Source organism: Prunus mume, linkage group LG2 (genome assembly GCF_029339155.1).
Source record: "Prunus mume cultivar Tortuosa linkage group LG2, ASM2933915v1, whole genome shotgun sequence".
Lineage (NCBI taxonomy): Eukaryota > Viridiplantae > Streptophyta > Magnoliopsida > Rosales > Rosaceae > Prunus > Prunus mume.
Genome location: NC_142699.1, coordinates 31,910,081 through 31,936,148, shown reverse-complemented (window position 1 = coordinate 31,936,148; position 26,068 = coordinate 31,910,081). Strand labels below are relative to the sequence as shown.

General features: G+C 34.6%; 2 protein-coding genes across 8 annotated transcripts; both read left to right on the top strand.

The window, feature by feature from the left end:
* Positions 1 to 10,693: 10,693 nt before the first annotated feature.
* Positions 10,694 to 18,160, top strand: LOC103323512 (SET domain-containing protein). Of its 6 annotated transcripts, none has more exons than XM_008225506.3 (12): positions 10,694 to 10,832; positions 11,673 to 11,765; positions 12,230 to 12,358; positions 12,602 to 12,893; positions 13,070 to 13,185; positions 13,837 to 13,969; positions 15,238 to 15,314; positions 16,193 to 16,390; positions 16,738 to 16,927; positions 17,093 to 17,271; positions 17,556 to 17,656; positions 17,779 to 18,160. In XM_008225506.3, exons 1-12 carry the CDS (start codon positions 10,818 to 10,820, stop codon positions 17,939 to 17,941), a joined length of 1,686 nt encoding a protein of 561 aa, XP_008223728.3. In that variant the 5' UTR covers positions 10,694 to 10,817; the 3' UTR covers positions 17,942 to 18,160. The 6 variants fall into 6 exon arrangements, with proteins under 6 accessions (XP_008223728.3, XP_088903286.1, XP_088903283.1 ...); XM_089047157.1 differs by having other exon boundaries at positions 10,744 to 11,196; XM_089047159.1 differs by lacking the exon at positions 10,694 to 10,832 and adding an exon at positions 11,236 to 11,285.
* A 2,131-nt stretch (positions 18,161 to 20,291) lies between these two features.
* LOC103323480 (uncharacterized) lies at positions 20,292 to 25,525 on the top strand. Of its 2 annotated transcripts, XM_008225478.2 has the most exons (6): positions 20,292 to 20,723; positions 21,771 to 21,885; positions 22,258 to 22,932; positions 23,135 to 23,267; positions 23,977 to 24,048; positions 25,118 to 25,525. In XM_008225478.2, the coding sequence occupies exons 1-5, from the start codon at positions 20,641 to 20,643 to the stop codon at positions 24,000 to 24,002; spliced, it is 1,032 nt and encodes a 343-aa protein (XP_008223700.2). In that variant the 5' UTR covers positions 20,292 to 20,640; the 3' UTR covers positions 24,003 to 24,048; positions 25,118 to 25,525. The 2 variants fall into 2 exon arrangements, with proteins under 2 accessions (XP_008223700.2, XP_088901818.1); XM_089045692.1 differs by lacking the exon at positions 23,977 to 24,048 and having other exon boundaries at positions 20,300 to 20,723; positions 25,118 to 25,391.
* Positions 25,526 to 26,068: the final 543 nt, after the last annotated feature.

The window sequence follows — 26,068 nt, the reverse complement described above, 5'->3', positions numbered from 1 at the left end:
ACTATAAGGAGGAGGAATATTCATGTTTTTGCCAGAAGGGGGGAGGAATGTTGACACACACTTTCCTATTGGGCTAGGCCCTGTTAGCGAAATTTTAAGTCTTTTATTTTGCCAAAGATGCAACAATATAATACTCTTATCAATAGAATCTTTTATTGCAAAACATCTCTTTCTCCTATTCTCTCCTCTAAACTCTTCTTATTTATTTGTAAACTTTTCTAAGTTTGGGTTCATGGGAAAGATTAAAGTAGTTCACCTGACTCAAGTAATGTGAGTATACGTTTACAAGGGTCATAGATGGGTCATAGATTGTTGTATTCTAAAGGATATTTGTTACATCGAGACATTGTTTTCGAAGGGCAAAATCTATTCTTAAAGACAATAATTACACACCTCAACCTAAAGCTCTTAGTCCCATCAAGCTTATATATATGAAGACCTAGTTTCTACATTCTAAAAGATAAGTATTTGACAGTAATTTTATTTTACTTGATAAGTCAATGTAAATTATAATTTTTCAAACATTTATTTTATGTGATGTATTGCAGGAGAAGTAACGTCCATCAACCAAATTTTCCAACAAGAATTTAGTGCAAGTAGAATGTAAGCATCTCATGATCATAATGCAATAGCCATCTATCTTCAAAGAACTTGTAGCTCGAATAGCTAAAAGTAATTTCCTTTCACCTAACCATGTACTTGTCCTACACTAGAAGTCTTGTGTCGGCCTTCCCTTCCCCCAGCAAAACCCACGAAATGCTAGCTTCATTGCAACAAAATGAGGCTCCCTATAAGAATGATGAATCCGACAAGACCCATTGGTCATCAAGAGCTTGCAGCTTGAAATCGAGCTGAAAAAAAGGGTGCAGCCACCAAGTCCACAACACAATTAGAATGGTTCAATGATGATGACCAAATAACCACTCTTGCAAGCAATCTCCAACTCATAAAAAATGGCCTACAAGCACACAATAATTTTCAGTCAAACGTAGCTTCCCAAATTATCAATGTGAAACATTACATGTTATTCAGTATGTTGTTTGAATGTGTGGTTTAAATTAAGTCGTTTGAATGTGTGATTCAAATTTGATCATAAATATACAGATACTTAGCACGAGAGCATTACATCTAAAATAAAGATGAGCATGCGCGCATGACCCCTCACTGCGTATGAGACGTCGGAGGTGAAGCATGCAACATGTTTTGACCCAGCCAGCAGGGAACTCCACTCTTAAACAACATAGTCCTATTTTTCAGTATTTCTCTCCCATGGAAATCAATCAATAGAAAGATTTTTATTCTTTTTGTTCCCCATTGAGCCATGTTACTTGTCCCACCAAATAAATAAATAAATAAATAATAAAGGAAGTACATTTTCCATTGGCATATCCAAAAATGAGAATAAATTCAATGGTGTGCGGCTTACTGAAAAGTTAAGGAAAAAAAAAAACAAACCTACTTTCCAGTATGAGGATCTTAGACCAATTTGTTGACTGGACTAAAATAAGATTACATGGATATGGATTAAAATCCGAATAAAATAAAATATAATTGTCACAAATGCAGCCAGCAATTTGTCAAAAGAAGAATCTACATCGCTTCCATTCCATGCATCTGTGAACCACTGGAAAAATGTGCAAATCCAGGCCCTGCTGGTCAATGTGGCCATTGGTAAACAAATTCTTCACCAAGAATATAACCATGAAGTCTCGGGAAGGCCCTACAATAAAATTTCCAAAATATTTTTTTTTTAAAATAAAAAAAAATTATAAGTAAGTTGACCCAAGAACAGTATAGAATTATAGATTTCCAATATAGGTATGGTGGATGGAGACATAGGCATTTTTGTATTGTAGTAAAGATTTGTAAATATTATGCTGATTTTTCATTCTTGGTGGAGAGAAATAGTGGCATTTCCTAGTAGAGGAGGTGGACGGGTGGGTGAGGAGGTTTGTATGTTCTCTGTACTTTGTTTTATATTGTTGGTTGGCAATGGTGAATTTATGTAAATGAAAATGATTGGGATTCTAGCATTAGAACATGACATTAATTTGCTAACTCTTTTTTCTTTCCTAATTTTAGATAAGGAGAAGAGCGGGAGGTCTACCTCTCTCAAAACCCTAGTTCCCTCTCTCTTAAAAAACACTCTATAACCGTTTTTACTTTGAGGGGAGGAAGCCACTCTTCTTCCTTCCCTCTCCCTTCCTCTCTTATGCCCCTCTCCCCTTCTCCCTTCCTCCCTTCTCCTCTTTTCCTCAATTTTCATAGACAAAAGGCTTCCCCTATTTGTCTTTGTTTTATAATAATTTTCATCCACTCATCACATGCGGATGCGTCTCAGCGTCAAATCTTCACAAGCAATTCTATGTTGGATCTCTACCACTATTCTTTTTGCGGTTTCTTCATGTTTGGAATAAGTCGCAGAGACTTTTTTTAGTTTTATGTGTAGTTTTCATCTCTCCTTTGTGAGAGCTTTCCACCTATCCTTTGTAAGAGTCTTATTTGTATTGTTATGGCTTGGTTTTTTCAAGCTTCATCTATTTTTTGTTGTTTTGAGTTTGCACTCTTAGTTAGGATGCCTATGTTAGAGTTTCTTCGATTATGCGTGATCGTTAGTGGAGGAGCCTCAGAGTGTCTTAATTTTAATGTTAGATCGCTCCGTTATTGTAATGGCTCTTTGTGACTAGTTTGTATTGACTCTTTGTGGCTAGTGGCTTTTTGGCTGAATTATGAATGCAATTCCACAATTTCTCAACAAAAAAATAATATGGAGAAGAGAGAAACTCGGAAGTGTCAGAAGAAGTACTCTACCACTATAATTACAACGCTCACAAGTCACGATATTATAAGCTAATTTGATTACATGACAATAAGTACTTTTCAAAAAATTTGAGGTCATCCAATTTATCCCTTTTGTGGTTAGTTTGATTTCAATTTTTTAGGTCCCCAATGGTATGTCTACAGTCTAATGCCTTTTCTTCAACACCCCAACAGTTTCAGGGCAAGAAAAATAGAGGAAAAGCTATGGGGAGAATCAAATTCTGATTTGGTGAAAAAGGAGTGGTGACAATTGTTTGTATAGTACATTACAAATTTAGACCAAACAGGAGTACGAACGATTTCTCATAATTCTTTCAAACTGTTGAAAGAAGGGCATGGATTCTCATACCAATAAAAGCAATTTGGTGAATTGACCAGCTAAATGTTTGCGTTTCTTATGCTGAACTTATCTTGGATCGATTTCTGTCCAATCACTTGAAAATGAAAAGATAAAAAGATCCAAAATTGAAGTGGAAAATTAAACAAGAGTATCAAAGAAGAGGAAACCAAATATGCTTTCCTAGGAAGGTCCATGTGAGCAAAATAACATTATTTACTAAGGTGGGAACACATTTCTACGAGCTAAATGCAATGACGACTTTATATAAAAAAAATCTAAGTTCTTCGTACATTGATGTGATTTACCCTACCCGAAGAGTTTCGGATGCCTAAGACTTTGAAAATTTTAAGAGTATGTATTCTTAGAGGGCAGATCATGTACCTCATGTATGTTGATCTCAACTGACAGTGGATGCATGAATGAAATTAAATCTTTCCACCATTTATGTGTTCTCACAACATATCAGTTTTCTTTTGACACATGATGATATTTGAATTCCAATCTGTCATTTTCTTACTTTACTTCAACGTCACTTAAGGAAGACAACTTCTCAAAACAAAACAAATTTGACCAAGACCATGTTGAACAACACAAATAATCTTATTCATTTTAATATCCAAACAGGAATCGGAATTGGTACTTTTCATATGGTCCAATTTGGTTTGTTTTATACAAAACTTATATTAGAACCAAACCCAACCAGATTGGTTACAGTCCGATTCGGTTCCCAGTTCCCACCGTTTGGGCTTACTGTAAAAGCCCATTTGAGTTTTTTTTTTTGGATGTTTAAGTTTTGTTTCTAAAATCATTTTCAGGCGTAAAGTTTTGTTTCTTCTTCATATATGCTTTCAATATATTTCACACTCAATTTTTAGATTATCAGTATTCTGTCACGTTCTTGTATTGGACACCCATCTAATTATATACCTACTTTCTGATTTGGTAACAGTTTGAGTTGAGAATGTTATGCAACTGTGCTATGAGTTTTGATTTTCTCTTTTTTTAAGCTATACTATTTTACACTTGGGCACCTAGGCGCTGTGTGGCTGCTCTGGTTTTTGTTTTACTATACTCGATTTTGTTTTTAGTTTTTAAAAAATAGAGTAGCCGTGCGGCTATACCAAGGTCGCATTCTTCATTGATCTGCAAGGTATCATTGATTATGGCTGCAAACTTCATGGTATCACCTGGAATATACCTTATTTTTCGCACTTAGATCATATCAAAACACTTTCTCTTTTATCTTTCTTCTTTGTTGATTTGATCTGCATCTTCTTTAACTTCATTGCACAGATTCACACCAATTTTCATTTAGGTACATGGCAGCAACTTCCTTGCTTCAAACTTTATCTTGGCACACCTTGGTATATTTCTAAGCTATAGGGTATAGCTACAATAGGTTAAATATCTCATATTGAGATACAAAGGTGAGGAAATGATGATGATAGAAGAAAATGGCTTGAAGTGTTGGCTTCAAAAGGGTTGATGGAACACACATATGGGTAGGATGAAAAGAAAGCACATAGAATGGTTATGCACACATAGCCTAGCATCACTTCAATGAGTTCATTCATAAGTGAGAGCAAGCACATGATATCTGAAGAAGAGAATCATCCTTAGTATTAAATCAAAATGGAACAATGAGATCATTTAGAGTGAATTGAAGAAAATAAGTAGGGATGAGAAATAGAAACACTTTAGACCCTCTCAAGAAAGCAATTAGGCTTTATATAGCTCACTAGGGTAGTCTCCACTATTCTCCTTCAATAATTTGAACATGGTACTTTAGCCACTAGAATTCTAAAGCAAAAGCTTTGTGAAGTGCTAAATTTTGATATGAAAACCTCAATGGTAGCTCCATAGCATCGATTGTATAACATTATATAAAAAATTAGTGACAAACGAACGAAAATTGAAAACCTTCCCCCATACTTGAATTGAACAGTGTCCTCATTGTTAAAGCACAGTAAAGATGATTGAGAACATGTAAATGATAAAGGGAAAAGTTAAGAAAAGGTTTAGAAAAACTCCTCCTTGATGCGATTAGGTTGACCGCTACCAAGTACCTTCTTATTGAACACATGAGTTGCCTCCCAAGAAGCGCCTTAGTTAATGTATTGGCAAGACATTATGCAATCAGCTAAGTTGATGGTATGGAGGGAAGTTGATCCACCACATGGCTAGTTCGAATGCCAGCTGAAACTCCCTCATAGAATGGCTTTGAACATTGTCCATTTACTTTGAAAGTCAAGCCATCTTTAGGGTTTTGAATCTTCACTGCTCCATAGAGAGAAACATTGACCACGGTGAATGGGCCAAGCCACCCAAACTTCAATTTTCCTAGAAAGATATGCAAACGTGAGTTAAACAAAAGAACTGTCATACCTTTGGTGAACTCTCTCCGTTGAATGTTTTTGTCATGGTAACTCTTGGTTTATTCTTTATAAAGTTTTGCATTCTCATGTCTAATGACGGCCCTTGGAATTCCAAACATTACCCCACACATCGAAGAGCTCCACAAAGAGTATGTTGTTCAATGGCTTCAAGTGGGAGCTGCAAATGGTCAATATATCGCGATATTATAATTCACTTGAACGCACGCACACAGGGGTTCGAACCCCTCCCCACTTCCAAGGTCTGAGCCACTTAAACCACCACACTAATCATCACTTTGTGATTAGTACCAATGGAATATCGTATTTATAACTCTTCCGAGCTGTTTCTCAAAATAGAAAATAATTACTTATTGTTCTATATTGTTGATCAAATATTTAATTACTTAATATAATTTATTTATTTCCTTGAATCCATTTAATGTTATTGATTATTTTATTATTCATTATAAGTACTTACATTACTAAATTCCCCTTTAAATTTTGCTTAATTACTTAAATCTCTATAATCTTTTACTTTATTTCCTAGTTAATTCTTCCTTGGATAACTTTATTTATGTTCTTAGTTAATTTTCAATCTTCACTATTATTTTTTAAGCATGGTGCAGTGCTTAATTTTCATGACAAATCAAGTTGGTTTACATCTTTAATTATTTTTCAATTTTTGATAAATAATAAATATAAGACCGTGTACCATGTCATGATGTCCAATTAATAATGTGAAATAAAGTTATTCATGTATCTTACCATGAAATTTATAAAGTGTAAAATATTGTAGTAAAAATGATAAATACATTACTAGAGGGTGTTTAATTTTTTTCATTAATTACTCCAAATTTTCTAAGTCATAGAGTTTGTCAGCTTGCAATATAATCAACTTAAATCACTCAAACCTACTATGCAATGCATTTCCTTCCAATCTTTTGTCTTAAAATAATAGATGACTGACTAAATAAACTTTTTATAAAGTTTCATTAAAAATTTCCATGTATTTATCACAATTTTTGTGGTTTTTATCCAATTTTTATCAATATCGATATTTTCCCTATATTTCCGTGTTTTTGAACCATCTATATTTCTAAATCCCTCGATATTTAAGACCTGAGTCATGAGAAGTTAGATCATTTCTAAGAACACCATAAGCAAGATAATTAACAAAATTAGCATACCATGGCTTTTTGACTTGGGCAACATATAGTTGTTCATCCGGGAAAGTCTCATTCAAGGGTAGCACATCTTCTCCTTGTTCTTCAACCACAATTCTACTCAAATGGTCAGCCACCACATTCTCACATCTCAAAACTTCCTACAATACCTATACCAACATGTTCAGACTAACAAGGGGAGTAATTTTTGGTCTCAGACCCTTGTCAAAATGTGGTCGGAGCAACTCGGAACACTACCAAAGTCGCGGGTCAAACTTGGGTGTATTGATTAATTTCCAAAACTCCGAAATCGATCCTAACCACATACATAAACAACTAGAGCACGAAGAGCAGATGAAGTTTCATACCTCGATCGAAGGAAACAACAGCCGGAGTTGCTGAAAATGGCATTGGAAAACTCAAAATCCACATACCTTTCCGAGCTCGCAACGGCGTCGTGAGTGGCTGAGGTGGTTGAGGTTTCTTTACTTTTGTTTTTTGACAACCTTCTTTAACTTAATTTATGTTATTAAGTCAAATCTTATCTTTTTTAATTACTTTAATTAGTGGTAGTCTATTTTCCAATGATTTCAATGGGAGAGGACTTAAAGGGAGCTGATTGGGCTTTGCATTCCCTTCAGTGTTCTCAAGCTAGCAAGGTAGCCATTTGATTTATTGTTGCATAGAGGAAGCTTAGTGGTCTGAATTGTTGCTTCCTTCTCCTTTGGTACTGAAGCTTCAGTGGGCCACGTGTTTGAATCAGGTGTTTCTTAATCACAGAGATGTGTTTAGCTAATAATGATTAGAATTAGTGTGCCACGTGTCTGTAATTAGTTATGTTAAACATGTGAAGGCACGTACGTGTACAGTGGTAATGAGAAAAACAGATTTGATTCCCACCATTCTAGAATTCTCAAAGCTCTCTCTTCCTCAATTACAGATTTCCTCTCGCTTCTATTTTCCTAAATACTTAGCAAGATGCACTATATTTCTTGATTTATAAGAACTTTTTTGTGAATAAAAACAACCATGTTAGCATGATTGTCTTAATAAAGTTTTCCATTTTTTAAGACGAGATCAACAAGCTAGAGAATTTAGAAATGACATCCCCCAAGCATCAGAAAAATGAACGCTTGATTGTCTGCACCAAGATAAATTTCAATCAACTTTCGCAGGTCAGCAAGGCTTGCATCTTTGAGCTCTCTATAGTTTTTCCAGAGTGTAAATGTGTTGCGGATCCTGACAAGCCTAGCATCTGGTCCCCCTATGCCATCGTCTTCCCCTGGATTTCTGCTTGGCCGATTCACAGTTGGTGTATGTTGATAATCCTTAGGTAAAGATGTCAGGGATCCCATATTACAATTACTCTGGAGGCCAAACCCATCAAAGAGATACAAGTTTCCCAGCTACTATATTAAAAGTGACAGCATAATGTGAAACTTCTAAGGTTTTAACTTTGACCATAATATGTTATCTTTTGAGGTGCCCTTTGTGAAAATCTCACATCGAAAATCCACACTCCTATAAAGGTGTTTATAAACATAACACTACGATAATTTCGTGAGTGTGGTTAACAATGGAGAGTTGGGCTCATGGGCTTGGCTATAGGCTCGGATTTGAATTTGGCTTTCATTCATAATGATTATATTAATCAAAGATTTGGGCCTTGGGGCTCTTGGGATCTAGGGAAATTTCGTTGAGAGAGGTTGTTTTTGAGTTTTCATTTTTTAATTTTTACATTTTAAAGATATAAAATAAGTTTCTTTACTTTTGTTTTTTGGCCAAAATATATATAGGTACGTATTTTTCAACAATACATTCGTGTTCTATTCACGTCTCACGTTTTCTTTAAAAAGCAAACATACAATAGTCGTATTGTACATGTACGTACATATTTCTAATATTTTATACACATATTTTCTACAAAATTTTCAGTAAGACACACAAAATTCATGTATTATACAAATAATTCCCACATATTATTGAATAAGAATAACATATGTTATAAAAATTATATTAAAATATGATATAGTAGAAGATTAATATCTACTTTGGATATGTTGCAAATTAATATCTATAAGGTACAAACTAATGCAACTAGGACGGCCCTTTTTAATTATTAATTTTTTAATCAAATAGTATAGCCGGGCGGCTATACTTGGCGGCTATACTTATTTTTTGACACGTGGCTTTAAAAGACAGAGCTTCTTGTTTAATTTTATTTTTATTATTATTTTTGAAAAGTACAGCTGCACGGCTATACTCCAATTTTTAATTTTTTAAAATGCACGTGTTGACACGTGGCGACTAATGGTTGGGGGTCCTCTTTTTTATATTAAAATAGTATAGCCGTGCGGTAAATTTTTTCAGAAAAGTATAGCCGTACGGCTATACGATTGGCCGTTCTGTTTTTCTCCTAGAAAATACTATAGCCGTTCGGCTATACGTGATTTTTTTTCAAATTTTTGTAACATAATAGTATTGCAGGCCAGGTTTTTTTTGTTTTTTTATTGTCTTTAATAAGTAGTATAGAGAAGCAGCTATAGTCTTTTAGATAGATATATATATATATATATATAGGTACGTATTTTTCAACAATACATCCATATTCTATTCACGTCTCACATTTTCAACAATACTATTGTATATGTACGTACATATTTCTATTTTTATACACGTATTTTCTACAAAATTTTCAGTAAGACACATAAAATTCATGTATTATACAAATAATTCTCACATATTATTGAATAAGAATAATATATGTTATAAAAATTATATTATAATATCATATATAGTATAGCCGGGTGGCTATACCTATTTTTTGACACGTGGCTTTAAAAGACGGAGCTTCTTGTTTATTTTTATTTTTATTTTTATTTTTTAAAAACCGTACAGCCAAACGGCTATACACCAATTTTTAATTTTTTTAAAAAGGCACGTGTGACACGTGGCGACTAATGGCCGATAGTCTAGTACAGCCGTTCGGCTTTACTCAATTTTTAAATTTTTTAGAAATAGTATAGCCGAACGGCTATACTATTGGCTGATCTGTTTTTCTCCTAGAAAATAGTATCGCCGGTCAGCTATATGTTATTTTTTTTTTTCAAATTTTTGTAAAATAATAGTATTGCAGGCCAGGGGTTTTTTTTTTTTTTTCATTGTCCTTAATAAGTAGTATAGACAAGCGGCTATAGTCTTTTACATATATATATATATATAGGTACGTATTTTTCAACAATACATTCGTATTCTATTCACGTCTCACGTTTTCTTTACAAAACAAACATACAATAGTCGTATTGTACATGTACATACATATTTCTAATGTTTTATACACGTATTTTCTACAAAAGTTTTATTAAGACACACAAAATTCATGTATTATACAAATAATTCTCACATATTATTGAATAAGAGTAACATATGTTAGAAAAAATTATATTAAAATATGATATAGTGGAAGATTAATATCTACTTTGGATATGTTGCAAATTAATATCTATAAGGTACAAACTAATGCAACTAGGAGGGTCCTTTTCTATTATTAATTTTTTAATCAAATAGTATAGCCGGCCGGCTATACTGCGATTTTTTTTTTAAACAAATATTTCTAATTTCCATACTCATCTCGAAGACATGACAAAGTACAAGTTTTTTTTCTTCGTATAATACATGTAATATACACTTATGCATGTAGTTTTCATATTTAATACACGTATTTTTTTATACAAAATTTTTAATAATACAGCCAAAATACACACAGTATACACATATTTTTCACATATTATTGAATTAAAAAAATTAAAAAAATTTAAAAAATAATATGAAAATTTTATATAATGGCAAATTTTTCAAAGTATTTTTTTATAAAAATTTTACCAATTAATACACGTATGCTGTGCGGCCAAGAAAAATACCAAATAGAAAAAGGGAAAATAAAAAAAAGGAAGCGTTTCCATCAAAACAGAAACTAAACAGAAGAAACGTTTCCTCCCTGGCTTTTCCAAGTTATAACAACTCACTCTTGCCGCCCAAACTCACTCACTCTCTCTCTCTCTCTCTCTCTCTCTCTCTCTCTCTCTCTCTCGTTACGGTTCTTCTTTGAGCTGCGCTTCAATGGCTGTCAATAGAGTAAACCCCCTTACTATTCAACTTCTCTTTCTTTATTTAACTTCCTGCGACTTTGTTGCTCTCTTCTATGTTCTTGAAATTTCATTTCCATAGATTGCATTCTGAATTCCAACTTTGTTGCTTCTTTTGTCTTCTCTTTACGTGCTTAGAAATTGTAAGAATACGTAAAAACTTTCGATCTTGTATTCAATTTCAACTCCCTTTCTGCAAGATTCTTGAATTTATTTCATCTCTGACGATTTCCAAGCAGACGGTTTATTGCCTCCATTATTTACAAGCTTTGATTTTGAACCTAATTTGCCCCTCATATATCTTCTTTGAAGCACTTTTCCTCAATAAGCTTCATATCTCATATCTGTGTAGGGTAAGTTTTGATATAGACACACAGCTATATACAACGCTATATATGCTCAAGAGACAAATGATCTTTGTGTTCTTGACTGTCTTTTATTGGTGGGTTTCTCCTTACTGTTTTTTATTGGCATGTGCTTGACCACATTATATGTAAAAGTCGTGAAATTTGTGCATTGCTTTCTAGTTAGGATTAAAATAACTCTGACTCTTCTGGTTTCTTAAATTTCTTTAATCAGTTCTTTTTTTAGTCATTTCTACAAGATTCCTATAAATCCCGTCTCATGATTGAACTGCTTGTATGCATAATGTGTAAACAAATGGAACCTAATTATTTGTGGGACAGAGAAACATTATTAAGTGGTATTTGAATCCCCTCCCGTGTTACTCAACTAATATTAGTGTGCCTGTGTGCGCTTTGTTGTGGAGCTTTTTTTCCTTCATTATCTGTGGATAAATTGTTTTTTATGCTTTATTTGTAAATCGCAGCAATTATCATCTCATGATGCCATGGAGTTGGATAAGGACTGCTCAATTGTGCTTGAACTATCTGGAAGTGACCTCCTTTTTGATAAAAAGAAGGTGAAAAAGAAATAAATATGAGATTTTTTGTTTGTTTTATATATGAAATATATTGTTTATAGGATTTCATATGAAGTCTAAATGATAGTAGTAAAGGAAATGTGAGAGTGGAATTGTATGCAGTATGTACAGTGGAGAAATTGAGCAATCACCCTTTTTTGTCAATGAGCTTCTGATACTCTTAGATTCAATGACTTATATGTGAGCTGTTGGACGCGTGCTGTTAACTAAAGTAAGAAAGGCCAAACTAATTACTGTATGAATTTTATGTTAGATTCTTGTTAATTAGGCAGTTTAACTAAAATAAGGTGAAAACTACCTGGGGAACAACTGTCAATACTTCCATTTACTATGTGTACAAGATTTGTACATGCTGCTAGTTTTTCTATTTCTTGTAGAAGAATTAGTTGAGTTGTTTCTACCATCATTCTTTTATTTTATTTTTTCTTCTCATCTTCTGGCAGAAATTGCTACAAGATATGGGATTTAGTACCAAGGAAGAAATACTTGTTAAAAGGTCTTCAGATCCTAATTGGATCAGTACCTCCTTGAAAGTAATGCTTCAGATCGAAAGAATCATAAACTCAGATGAGGTAAGTTCATGTTAAGGATTTATTGTAGAACTAGAACAATGCCAAATTCACAATATTCTGAAAAATGAGGCCTTTCCTACCTAAATCCCTCTTTAGATACTTCAAAACTCATAATTCTGAGAACTTCTTGGACTGTTTAGGCACAAAAGGGGAGACAAATGGCTTTAGAGTTGCCTGATAGTACCTTGATTGCACTGTATAATTAGCAGACTAATGATGAAATAATGGGTTCAATCGGTGCAGACAGAGCTTTATTTTGCTGGAGATGAACCAATGGATATGTATGGCCCCAGAAATGAGCTAGAGGCTCTCAATTCAATCCTTCAGCTTGTTGAAAGCTCACTCTCTAGTGCTTGTCTAATGCAAAAGAATGTCCTGCAAGAATTCCGCGATGCTATTGTTGATATGATGAGTCAGTCTGGGAACAAGAACATTTTGGAGACTAAAATTGTAGAAGGCTACAACTCTGATAAAGAAAGGAAATTGTTACAATGGGGTGAAAACAATGGTGTTAAGACAAGGTTGGAGATAGCTTGTAAGTCTTAGCTCTTCACTGCTATGATTACTGCTGTTGTAACTTGTTTATTCTTTCCCTCTTTTGATGGGGTTTCCTGAGAAAAGAAAAGAAAAAACCTAACCATGTACTATAGAAGGAAACTAGTGTGTAGTGTGTACTATATCATGTCTTTTGTGCTTCATTCATCATAATAGATGTCGAAGGGGCTGGCAGAGGAGCCATAGCTACAGAGGATCTGAAAGTTGGAGATACTGCTTTGGAGATCCCGACATCTTTAATAATTGTTGAGGAGCTTGTGCAAGCTGATATGGTATGTTTATCACGTGAACAATACTTTTAACTTTCCTATAAGTATTACCTCTGTGTTTATTCAAGAAGTTTCTAAAAATATATGGGCAGAAACAGAAAATCAAAGTGAACCTACATAGACTCCACATCTAGCGAGGGGCTGAGTTGCTCCAAGATGAAAGTGAAAGAATTTCATGAACTTGTCTTTCTTCATGTTCACAAAGTTGGCTCCAGATTTTGTTGGATTTAGAAACGATTGATGAATGATGATCAATTTTTATGAACATCTGTTTATCTGCTATATGTGGAGTTTGAGGTGTCATTCTACCGAATGTCAATGGTAATTTACCTAGCTACATAGAGTTACCAATTGAACCACAAGCAAAAACCAGACTTTATTCTAGTGTGTTCCACATGATGTAATCATAAATAAACTTCTCTCCACTATGTCTTGATGAATAATCATATTGGATCTCTCTGTTAGTGATGCATCTGTGCTTTTTTTTCTTGTTCTTCTGAGGTGGTATAAGCAACAGCTAAAGTAGGTTTTAGGTCTGTATCTTTCATATGCATATAGTCTGTTGGCTCAAATAAATACTGCGTGGATTAAAATGCATAGTCTATGAACAAGAAAAGTGGGCCAATATATTACTTTTTTTTTTCTTTACTGCAGTATCATGCATTACAGAAGTTTGAAGGCATTTCCTCTGAGACGATGTTGTTGTTGTGGAGCATGAAGGAGAGGCACAATGGTGATTCACAATTCAAGATCTACTTTGATACACTGCCAGAAGAATTTCGTACTGGTACATGCTTTGCCTATGAAATTTCTATTTTAATTTTGTGCAACTGCAAAGTTCATTTTATGTGAAATTACATTTTGGATTTTAGTTTTCTTTTTTAAGGATTTAATCTTTCTTTGAGTAGATAGTAATAGTTTGATGTAAGTCAAATATAGAATTTATACATTTGTGTAAAGTTTATTTTTAAGCTGCTCAAGGTTTAGTATATCAGGTAATGATAAAATCAAGATATGAAAACAAAATTCAGATAAAATTATATGTAACTCAAAAAAATAATTACCTACGGGAATGAGAAAATATTATATTCATTACCTTTTTTATTTAATACTTTCAGAAATTTAAGTGTGAGGCAAGATAGTAACACACATCTAATTTTTGTGCAAGATTTTAATTTTTAATGTTTAATAAATGCAAGTTGTATAATTGGTATTGGTTTACTTTTTCTGAATACATAACTGTGATTTTCTCTGTGGGCACTTTTGTTATAGTTTTTCTTCATGGGGAGTAAAACTATTTAGATATGCTGGAAGAATTAGGCAAATGATTTTATCAAGTACAAGAAACATCTGGGGATATCAAACTTACTCTAGACCCCAGGGAAGTTTATGGTTGTGCTTTGTTATATGTCAGTTTTTTTCTGCTAATTTAAATGTGAAGACGTACCTCTTCTCCAGTTGTTGCTGCCAATTGTAAAATATACGAAAAACCTTTGCTGTCTGCAAGTTAGTTACACTAACCTAAGGTGACAATCATTCCTTTTGCCGTGGGTTATTACTAAACATTTTTTGTAGATGATGAAAAAAAAGACGCTACAAAGAATGATTGTACGTTTATGGATAGTGTTTCATAGAACTCCAAAATTCTCATTCTCACATTTGCATCTTAAAAGCTATGAACTAAGATGGACTTGCTATAAAGGTGTATAGGGAACAGTGTTGGTTTCTAGGAAGTTTGAACATCTCTTAGGAAGTAGGAAATAATGGTACCTAGAACGTTAATAATGTCAAGTCCAAAGCAACTCATGTGTAACCGACTTTTCCCTGCTATGGGTTTAAAACAACCATGATAAGTATACATTGGAAAATTTGGTGGGAGGGATGAAGTTATTTGTAGAAATCAAGAAGTCGATGAAGTTATTTCGTGTTAGATTATATAAAATAAGCATGTGTATTTGGACTGGATTTGTCAAGTCTGATATGATTACACTGATTTATTTGTTTTAATTTATCTCTTCCTTTCTTTCTTAATATTCCTTCCCCAATATGTTGCAGGGTTGAGTTTTGGAATTGATGCGATGATGGTTTTGGATGGAACCTTGCTGTTGGATGAGATTATGGCAGCCAAAGAGGTTATTAGCCTTTCCAATAGTGTTATTAGATTAATTTGTTTGGCATTTATGCTCTCTTTCTTTCAGTTATAAAGATTATATCAACATTGTTAGATGATTCATCCATACAGAGGTGGCAATTTGGTTTGTGTCATCCTGCCCCTATAAGAATGGGTTTAGGCATTCCTAAGTAGGCTTGAGGGAGAAATAGGGAAGAGATTACAACAAAAGTACCAAGGCAAGCTCAGGGTGAGGAATTATGGGTGCTCCATTCAGCTCTGTCCAACAAAAATCACCTCATTTAGTATACAGTTTTAGTAGTCCTCCTTCACAATCTATCTGAGTTCCCTCAAAGGTCCTACATTCTGCAGTGATCACACTCCTACTCTACTCTTCTTCTCTAAGATTGTTTGCATCTTGGGGAATATTGAAGTTCACATTCTTGTCTGATAATGTTGCTTGTTTGCTGTCTTTCCCATTTATAAAAGTAGGATTTGATTATTTGTACCTGGTCTTGAGTTATTCTATATGTTGCCTTTTCAAGTTATCTTTAATAGAGAATGCTGCCCAATAACAAATCTACTATGAGACCAGGGTCTGACCCAACCTGAATGAGTTAGTAAATACAGGAAGAACATGGAGATGCCCAAATCAATTATGGAGCCTCCAGCCAATCACTTTCTAATTGCCATTGAAATATTTGATCTCTCACTTTCGTATAAACTAAGAATGGAATGTTGTATTTGCATCCCATTTCTTTCCTTTTTTTAAATTTTCTGATAGGATTTCATCGTAGAACTTTCTCATACCTATATATATATATATATAACACACTTTATTTAAAGGAAAAGGTTACTAGTAATTAAAAATTAAGCATCTAAGTCCTTTTCTTGTCACAGCATTTGCGTGCTCAATATGATGATCTCTTCCCTGCACTGTGCGAAGATCATCCTGATATCTTTCCACCAGAGCTTTACACATGGGAGCAGTTCTTGTGGGCATGTGAACTGTGGTACTCAAATAGCATGAAAATCAAGTTCCCTGATGGAAAGCTGAGGACATGCTTGATTCCCATTGCTGGCTTCTTGAACCATTCGGTATGTCACCCTTTTTTTATGCCCCAACATTTTATGCCCTGATTGTTGAGATAAACTAAAAATTTAAAATATACTGAGAATTTCTTCCAACAACTTATCATAACCATCTTCCAAGTGTACTTTTGTGAATTGGTTGCCAGATTCCAAAACGGTTTCTTTATATTGTAGAAACTAAGAGGTTACAAGGACAAGAATGACCTTTGTTATCTACTTTCTGGACAGTCAGTTTTGGGTTTAATTAAGATGTGTTTGTAATGGTTCATGTCATTGAAAAAAAAAAAAACTTTGAGTTGTTCATATCAATGTGATATCCCGTGGTCATGTTTTTGCTTTATTCCTTATCACAGCTAGACCCCCATGTAGTGCACTATGGCAGAGTAGATTCTGCAACAAATACCTTGAAATTCCGTCTATCAAGACCATGCAATGCAGGGCAAGAATGCTGCCTTAGTTACGGGAACTTCTCTAGTTCTCATCTAATTACCTTCTATGGCTTTGTACCTCAAGGTGACAACCTATATGATGTCATTCCTCTAGGTGAGTTTTATTGCTCTATCTCACTCATGGATATTTTTTACAATTGATCAAGCAGTACCAAACGTGACATAGTTCTGATATATCTTCACATGCCAATGTATTGTTGTTGAAAAATTGTCGCGGACTTGTGCTCTATAATATTAACTAGTAACATTTCCCATGCAGATATTGATGCTGCCCAAGATGATTTTACTGAAGGGAGCTCCATATCGAACTGGACCACTCACATGGTGCGGGCTACTTGGTTATCACATAACTGCAATATTTTCTATTACGGCCTGCCTTCACCATTCTTGGACTGCCTAAGGAGAGCTCGGAGCCCCATGCCTCATACTAAGGACTTAGTAATTTTCTATGCTTATTTATGTTATAGTGGTTGACATCATCTTCATTTTCTTTTGAATATTTTTCATTAGGAAATGGCATTTATTATTTTGTATGATCTATTCTAATGAAATGCTATTATTACTTTCACATTACTCTTGTGTGTTAAGAACAAGAAAATATTTGTCAGATTTGCGTTTTCTTTCCAATATTGTTTAGCTTTAGTTTGAAATTTCTTTCTTGATTCGGTTTTTATGTCGATTCAATATTCTCATATATGAACTTCCAATTCTTTATTTCACAGCTACCGGAAAATTTGAAGAATGAAATTGAAATTCTTGAAGATCTTCGCCACATCTGTGATGACATGATGGATAATCTTGGTGATGCAGACCTTGATGACAGGTAAAGTCTCCTAACACTTCATCACATAATCTGTGAATCTGTGATTGATTGAAGCAGCAGAAACTTTCCTTTGTTGAAATGAGAATGTGCATCTTCTTTTTTTTTTTTTTTGGTTGTTGCAGAAAAAACACTAATTGGGATGTAAAGCTGGCAATCAAGTTCAAAGATATACAAAGAAGTATTGTCTCTTCAGTTTTAACCTCATGTTATTGTGGCCTGAAACTGGTGAAAGATGAATTGTCTAAATGCCTGGCTGAGGACACTCCTGGCTCAAAGCAGATATAAGTTTACAAATAAGAAAGCTTTTTAGTGTACAAGTTTGATAGGGCACAATTCTGTTTTAGTAGAGAATATACCAACCAAACTAGTGATCAAATTTAGGCCACAAGGTCAATGATCTGTCAATATGAGCTGACAAATCGACAGAATTTTGTTTGTCCTCATTGTATGACATGAGCTGCTTGAGCATAGAATATTACTTTGGTAAAGCAATTATGCTTGTCATTGTGCTGTTTTTTGTATAATATCCCTACCTCAACTAAATCTATATTTTGTGATTTTTCTTTCTGGTGGGGAAGAGGTGGGTTGAGAAGAAGAATCATGAAAGGTCAAAAATGAAAGAAAACAATGGCATGGACATTGCCTTTTTAATGTAGTCAGTGTATTCTTGTCAATTTTAGATTATTGTAGGAGGTCAAAAGTATACTTTTTGGAATGAGATAAGGATGCCAACGTTTGACTCAGAGCCTTCCATTAATTTACAACTTTGTTTTTTTTATAAGGTTTTGATTGATTGTAGCCAAAGAATTATATATTTTCATAATATACACGAAATTTAATTAAATTAATTTTCGTAAAGGCTCCCAAGAATCCCCTATTTTACTACGAGCGAGCTCGTGTAGTACTGACCCCTATGACTAAAGGGATATAATTTTTTTTGTTATTGTAGAATCCCCCAAGTTCTGATATGCTCATAGTCACCCACCAAATTATGCATACGATGCAATGAGTTTTAATGGCTCTTATTAGCCTCCACAAATTTGAGGGACTTAATTTCGATTAATTGAGAAAAGGGAATCGAACTTGAGGCTTTTTGTTTTTCTTTTAAATATAAATGGGACATGTTCAAATATTCCTTCATATTATGACTAATTCGCTTGTGCCAACAGAAGGGCCCACTCAAGCCATTCAAGATTATATATTCCACATGCAACTCGTTTCGCATTAACGTTAGTTTTGTTACTAAGTAATATTAATTATAAATATAATTAAGGCAGATTTTTTGTCCAAACGAAAGAAAAGAGAAGTTTGAAGGAAATGGTAGTTAAAGTGGTGGTTAAGGAGGTTGTGATTTGTGAGTTGAATAAGAAGGATATGATTATGATTTTTACGTGTTTCCTTCCCAATGATCAATTCATTACATCATTATGATTTTTCTCATAAAAATGATTTTTCTAGCCATCATCCTTGGGCTCGTTTGAGAGTGATTGTAGGAATGCCAAAATCACTTATGGGGAGAAGCACCTCCCACGTGCTTCTCCATATAATCACTTAAAGTGATTCTGGGGGAGAAGCATCTTCCATGTGCTTCTCCTTAAAGTCACCCAAAACCACTTGAAGTGATTCTCCGTAGAATTAATTATTGGCTTATCCAAAATTACTCTCAAACGAGCTATTAATCAACTGATTTTTTCTTCACTTAATTGAAAGATATTTCAAATGCGAATATTATAAATACTTATTTTGTAGTTGTTCTATTTGACTTTTAAGAAGGAGGCCCTCGTTATAAAAAGAAAAAGAAAAAAAAGGAAGGCCCTCATTATATAATTCTAAACTTTTTTTTTTGGTATAGGGTAAAACAGCACTTGATTTAATCTCTTGTTGGAATTTTTAACAAAAAGAATGTCAACAAAACAAAAATAATAGGAGTGAGACGAACTTGGGCTTTTGGATATAGCGAAAAGGTTATGGTTCAACTCAGCACTAATTACAATCCAATTGTGGAGGTGATCACTTGTAGGAACTTCAACGGAGAGATAAGTAGTGAACAAAACAATTCATGTAAATGATATTAATTTCATGGATTGTGTTAAACATACTCCTTAAATGCATTTTCAGATATTCAAATATAGAACCTGCAGTGCATGATTAACTGCTTAATCACTTGAACTTGTAGTGTTTTTCAAAAAGTAGTAGTGTTTTTCAAAGGAGTATATGGCTATAAAAAAAAAATCAAAACATGCATAATTGATATGGATGATGTGGCACAATGTGACTCATTACCCATTTTGTTGTTGATGTCTAAGCTGGCAAAAGGTCCCATCCCAATAAGAAAACATACATTGGCTGTAGCCAAGTGGGCAGCCCACCACCCCTTCTTTTCTCCTTTGTCCCCAACCGCCAACGCCATCTTTTACTCTCTTCTCAACCTTTCTCCTCTGAGTCCAATAAAAACAACTTCTTCTTTATGTTGACGAATTGACACTTCCTAGTCGTTGACCTAATGCCAATCTGTCAACGTGCCGAAACCTCAGTGGATCCGCACTTCATATGTTTTCTAGGGTGCCGCACCTGATCACGGCTTTATCTCATAAAACTTATTTAATATTTTTAATTGTCAAAAAAAAGGAAAAAAGAAAGAAAGAAACACACACAGATACAGAGGGAAAGAATGTAGTGTGAAAATAGAGAGATCATAGGATTTGCTTTTACGTCTCCTTCTCTATCTCTGTCTGAGTTAGCCCTCTCTCTTCTTTCTTTCTCTTCCTTCTTTGCTTGGGAGAAGCAAAGAAGAGAAGAGACGAGAGGAGACAACTGAGAAACAGAAACCCACCTGCCCCAGCAAGAAACACGTTTTATTTTAAATTTTTTTGAAGCTTTGTACCGGAAAATTATTTTTAGAGCTTTACCGCTGGCTTTAAGGGTTGGGCTGGAATTAGGTTTGGTTGCTTTTGATTGATTGTGGGTTTTCGGTGTTGGTCAAGATGATGGTGGCAAGCAGTTTTGATCTTTGGAAAAAAGATGTCTTCTTTCCTGCAGCTGAGGAGGTGCAAGAATCAGCTGATATGTACGTTTCCTTTTGCTTTTCGTTGGTTTTGATCATGTGGGTTTCAGTTGCTTTAATTGGTTTCTGCGCATATGTGGACTTTGTTTTTGGAATTTGGAGATGGGTGTGTTGAATTGTGTTTTTTATGGGATTTTATGAGATTTTCTGAAGTGCGAATGGATTGTCTTGGGTTATATCTTTCATAGTGCTTTTAAGATGTGTAATTTGTTGGATATTTTTCAATTATGTGGTTGTGCTGCTGGTTTTGAGTTTCAATTCAATGGGGGATTTTGGGTTCTGGTATTTTAGGTTATATCTTTTTTTCTCTTCCCCTTTTCCTTCTTCTTAAAGTTTTGATGATGTGGGTGATGCTTATATTGGGCTCATTTTCAACTTCTGGATACATTTATGATAAATATGCTCTCATGATGCTGTGTAAAAGATAATTTGTTTATAAATATACAAGGTTTTGCCTTTTTCTACCATATATTTAGAATTATGTGGGTTTTCAGTATAGCTTATGTGTGGTATAATTTAGTGGGTTAGTATGATTTTATCCTTCGTTCTGGATGATAAGAAAAAATTCCGCACTGTCTGGGAATGGGGAAAGATTAAATTTTTTATCCTAATCATTTGGCTCAAAAGATGGAAGGGACATGAACATATAGTGTTGGATGACGTTCGTGAGCCAGTCATATTCGGTAATGGTAAGGCTTCTCTAGTTGCACTGTTAAGATGATGATAGACCACCCTATATCCCAGGAGTAGGCGAATGGAAGATGAAAAGCCACTTTCTTCCACTTCAGAAAAATTTGAGTTGTTGCTGGACAGGTTGCCAGCTCCTTATGTTCAGCAATCAATGATCATAGGGATTAGGTCGTACTGTACTACTATTCTTTAAGGTTTTGCAAAGATTGAAGGGAGCTTAGTTCACATTTTCCACTCACTTGAAAAGTATAATTCGTTGGTATTTATCTCTGTCTAGAATGTTCAACTAATTCGGAACTTGAAATAATTTTTCCTTTTGCCGGCCCTTATTATTATTTTTTTGTTGTTGTGGTTTTTCAGAATGGAATCCACGTACAGGGCATGGGTTCGACAGAAGAGAGAAAGGTTAGCACCAGACAATTTGGATGAACTTTGTAGGGAGCTGCAAACCGCTTTAGGTACTGCCAAATGGCAGGTAGGTCTCCTGTCTCTGATAAGCTGACTACTCTTTCCCTCCTGTTTATTCACTGTATAAAAATATTAATGAGAATTTGTGAGCCTACCCGATCTAGATAAGGTTTCCATCAGTTTGATTTCTGGAAAGTCAAAGACTCTTCTCAGCTTTAACCATTGTTCAGTCTTTTGTTTCAAAGTTTCCTAAGATGGAGATATATGCTTTCTTTAGTGGCACTATCCGTTCGCACTCAATTTCCTGATTTGGTTTCCCTTATTATTGATACTATCACCAATTAGAATTCAGAGAAAGTTTTGTCTGCAAGCAGTTTAGCCAATATTACAATTTTACTTACTGTAATTCTGTTGTGTTGAATTGTGAATGCTGGTTTAGTTGGAAGAGTTCGAGAAAGCTGTCAGGTTGAGCTATGGACAACGTGGTGATGATCATACAACAGCTAGACATAAACAATTTATTGCTGCCATTGAAAACCAAATTTCTCATGTTGAAACAGCATTAAGGGAATCATTTAGTGTGGAAGGAAAACAACCCCTTCGATGGGTACACCTGGATGAAGAAGAATGTGATGATTTTGCTGCATTTCTGTCTGGGACACCCCAAAGTTTGCTATGTGCCAAAAATGAATATGTAGAACTTGGACCTTCTGTGAAAAGCTCCGAGGAAACTGACTTTAGAAGAAAAGACCTGGACCTCAAATCTAATGCTGCCTGCAGCAGAGACATTTCTGATGAAATAAAGGGTGTTAAAGATGTTATTACCATATCTAAGGATCCAAATTTTGTCATGGAAGTAAAGGGGAAAGAAATTGCAGGAATGAGGGATGATATAATTTATGATGCAGATAGAACAACTAATACAAGGAAGGCATGCGGTTCACCAAATTATGGTGATTTGAGGATCATAATAGCTGATGAAGTTGAACACAGAAGAAAACTAATTCCAGGGTGCGAGGACACACCTAAAGAAAAAGGATCCAAACTTGTCTTCTGGAAGCAAAGGTGTGCACAATTGCATCAGGCAACAGCAGCTGTTAATTTGTTCAACCAGGTCAGTTTGTTACATATTTGAAAGGAAGAATTGATTATAACATTTGATTAGAAGGTAATACATCTTACACATGCAAGGAGAAAGAAGAGAACAATCATGGATTCTTATACCTCTATTTGTTCTCTCCCCTCTGCTTTCTTTCAGTTGATAGATTATTATCTTTTGTTAATTCCAAGCAAAACTTATAAATTGTCTTATGCAGCTGTTTGGTCGGGTTGGTGCATCTCAGAAGCAATTACAAAGTCCACAGAAACAATGGCAAACACCACTACGCTTACATAATTGTTGTTCTGTTCAAGCTACCCTTGGTTTAATGCTCACTGTTTTCCTGCTTGGTAAGCTTAATTTGCTTGAACTTGAAGCATTTCAATCATCAAGAAGTCAATATACTGTATACTAAACTGAAAATGGTCAATACTTTCCAAACTGTTTTAATCAATTGCTTTAATTTATAACCATCTCAGGCAACATGACATATTAAAATGAGTTTGTAGAAGATATTAGCTATAGGCTCTGTCAGGAAACAGTTTTAGAGATTGTATTTCTTAATATGTATGTAATATAAATAGAAACAAGAATAGAAGTTTTCATATCAGACTTAGGTGATAATTTCATGTTTCAAATTTGTGCAATTTCTTTCCCCAAAAAGAATACAGCCCTACGTTTCAAACAGATCTCATCCTTTGTAACTAAGACTCTTGCAGCAGAACTGTTTGGGTATTTGTGTATCTGCTGGCAATATTCAGTAGGAAAGCCTTTTAACAGCCACTAGATTATTGTTTCTGGTCTAGTTTATGCAGACACATGATAAAATTTAATGACTTCTAGTGTCCATGTCCATCATGTTGCTTCACTTGCTTCCAGCTTGTATACTGTCTTATCTCTGTTGTTTCCAGTGACATTATTGAATAATAGAGGATGCGGGTTTACAAGTATTTAGACGTAATTATTTGAAAATGTTAGTACTTTTTTTAAAAAAAATGAAAAAAGTGTTAGTACTTTTAGTTCTATAAAACTATTCTTATGAGGGATCTCTTTTTGCAGCACCATTTGTATTTTATTCAAGCTGAGATAAAGTGGTAAATACACTGCATCTGATCCGGATGAAAACTAAAGGTATTTTTAATTGCTTTCACTCTCATATTTTATCTTTTAAATTTTGAAAATTCTTACAGTGTAATGAGGTTCAGAATTCAGTTGTATGTCAAAAATTTTAAAAAAAAGATTCCTTATTTCTTAACAAAAGTCCTATCTTGGCCAAATTTTGACAATAAGGTGGAAAGTTTATACAAAATGTGTAATATATCCTACATGCCTGTTGTATGGCCTACAATTGTTCTAGATGGCACGCTCTTAACAAGCATGAATTTATTGGTTGTGACCTAGGGATGAGTTTATTTTATTTATAATTATTATTTTATTTATTATTGTTATTATTATTTTAACTATTAAGAGCTTCTATGAGGATTTTTTTCATTGTGAATGACGGACAATATGTTGAAATATGAATCACATCACATGATTATTCTCACAGCCCCATTGCAGTTGATAGTGGAAGTGTATTATTCGTAGGAGATTTGCTTCATTAGTTTGGTAGTGTGTTTTTCCCAGTTGAAATGTATTCTCAGTCACATTGTCAAATTCTAAGATTTAAAATCCTGATGAATCCAGTGATGGTCACGTTGAACTCTCATCTGATCATCATTAGTTCCAAAGAGGAGGAAGTATTTAAACAAACCTCCCTTGGCCTCTGCTTTGTGGAACAATGCTTTCAACTGAATCAACTTCCAAACAACAATTTCTAATCTTTGTCCTGGGAACGTATGGCTCATCCTCAATTGAGTAAAGCAGAGAGTTTGAGTGCATTTATGAAGAGTTTTTCTGCCTTTGAAGGCAACAGTGTGTGGTGTGCTCCAAGTCAAGCAACACCCTTATTCATGTGGTGGATGCTTAACCTCCACCCCGTTTTGCCTTTGCAATTAAGTAACAATGTAAAATGATCTGACCAGCGAATGTAGCCACATTTCTTCTCTAAACCCTAAAGAGGTCTCGTAATTCACATCCCTAATTCCACAGATGGTGTTACTAAACTGAAAACGTTAAAACAATAGCTCGAGCCTTTTGCTTTGCTGGAATGATATAACTCAAGTCATTTACAAAACATCTCAATGTTGTTTTTCTGCAGGTGTTGAAGCTGTTTCTAAGGTGACGAGTCTGAAAAGTGAATGCTTGCGACTAACATCTCCCTGGTTGTTGTCAAGGCTACGGAATAGGCCAAGCTGCCTCTCTTGAGTACTAGGAGCGGAAAAGACGACGGGAATTGGGGGGTAGCAGTCCTTTTAGATTTCCTGATTCCATTAAATTGTAAATGCATTCAGGTAGCTTCTAAAACGTAAGAAGAACATTTTTAAGTGTAGACATTCCACAATCTCACTAAGCTTGAAACTTCGATTATGACATTATGGTATGATTGCCAGTGCTGGACATGGACTCGAAAATCCATGCCGAAGATGTTCTGCCCACCTTGCTTGTAAAGTCCTCTTTTAGTGCAACGAATGAGCACAAAAAATAATACAAATGCAATGTTGTGTGATTCACGCGATTCATTTCCACTCACATTTTGATGAGCGACTTAAAATGTGATCAACTTATGAAAGTACTTTGTAATTCAACTTCCGCATGGGAAGAACCCACATGATATTCTGGGATTCATGTGGGAACTTCTGTACTGAAAAACAGAAGATTAATGGCTAGTAACTCAAATCGGGGTGGGCATGGTCGAGTTTGGTGGGTTGGACGACGAATGACTAGTAACTCAGAGTAGGGGGTGGGCATGGTCAAACTACAAATGTACTTGCTCTATGGGACATTTCGTCCATGTTTGTCCTTGAAGTCTCTCATGTCGCTCAAATTATTGTACTATAAATATCTAGATCCTGGAAAAATACAAAAAGATACAGTAGAAGCACGACTCCAAAAATAAAAATAAAAGATCAATCAATATTGAACAAGTTATGAGGTTGAATAAGCTTAATAACAATGTGACCATCTAAGAAACTCCCTCTAAAAAAGAAAACCCTCAGCAACTCTCTCTGTAGGCATTTCAATTTCTAAAACTTATAGCATTTGTCAAATC

Coding starts and splice junctions, on each gene's coding strand:
- LOC103323512 (XM_089047157.1), top strand. CDS start 10,900: ATGTTCTTGAAATTTCATTTCCATAGATTGCATTCTGAATTCCAACTT. Junction 12,894..13,069: donor GACAAGGTTGGAGATAGCTT/GTAAGTCTTAGC, acceptor TCATCATAATAG/ATGTCGAAGGGGCTGGCAGA. Junction 16,391..16,737: donor CTGGCTTCTTGAACCATTCG/GTATGTCACCCT, acceptor TCCTTATCACAG/CTAGACCCCCATGTAGTGCA.
- LOC103323480 (XM_089045692.1), top strand. CDS start 20,641: ATGATGGTGGCAAGCAGTTTTGATCTTTGGAAAAAAGATGTCTTCTTT. Junction 21,886..22,257: donor TAGGTACTGCCAAATGGCAG/GTAGGTCTCCTG, acceptor ATGCTGGTTTAG/TTGGAAGAGTTCGAGAAAGC. Junction 23,268..25,117: donor GCTCACTGTTTTCCTGCTTG/GTAAGCTTAATT, acceptor GTTTTTCTGCAG/GTGTTGAAGCTGTTTCTAAG.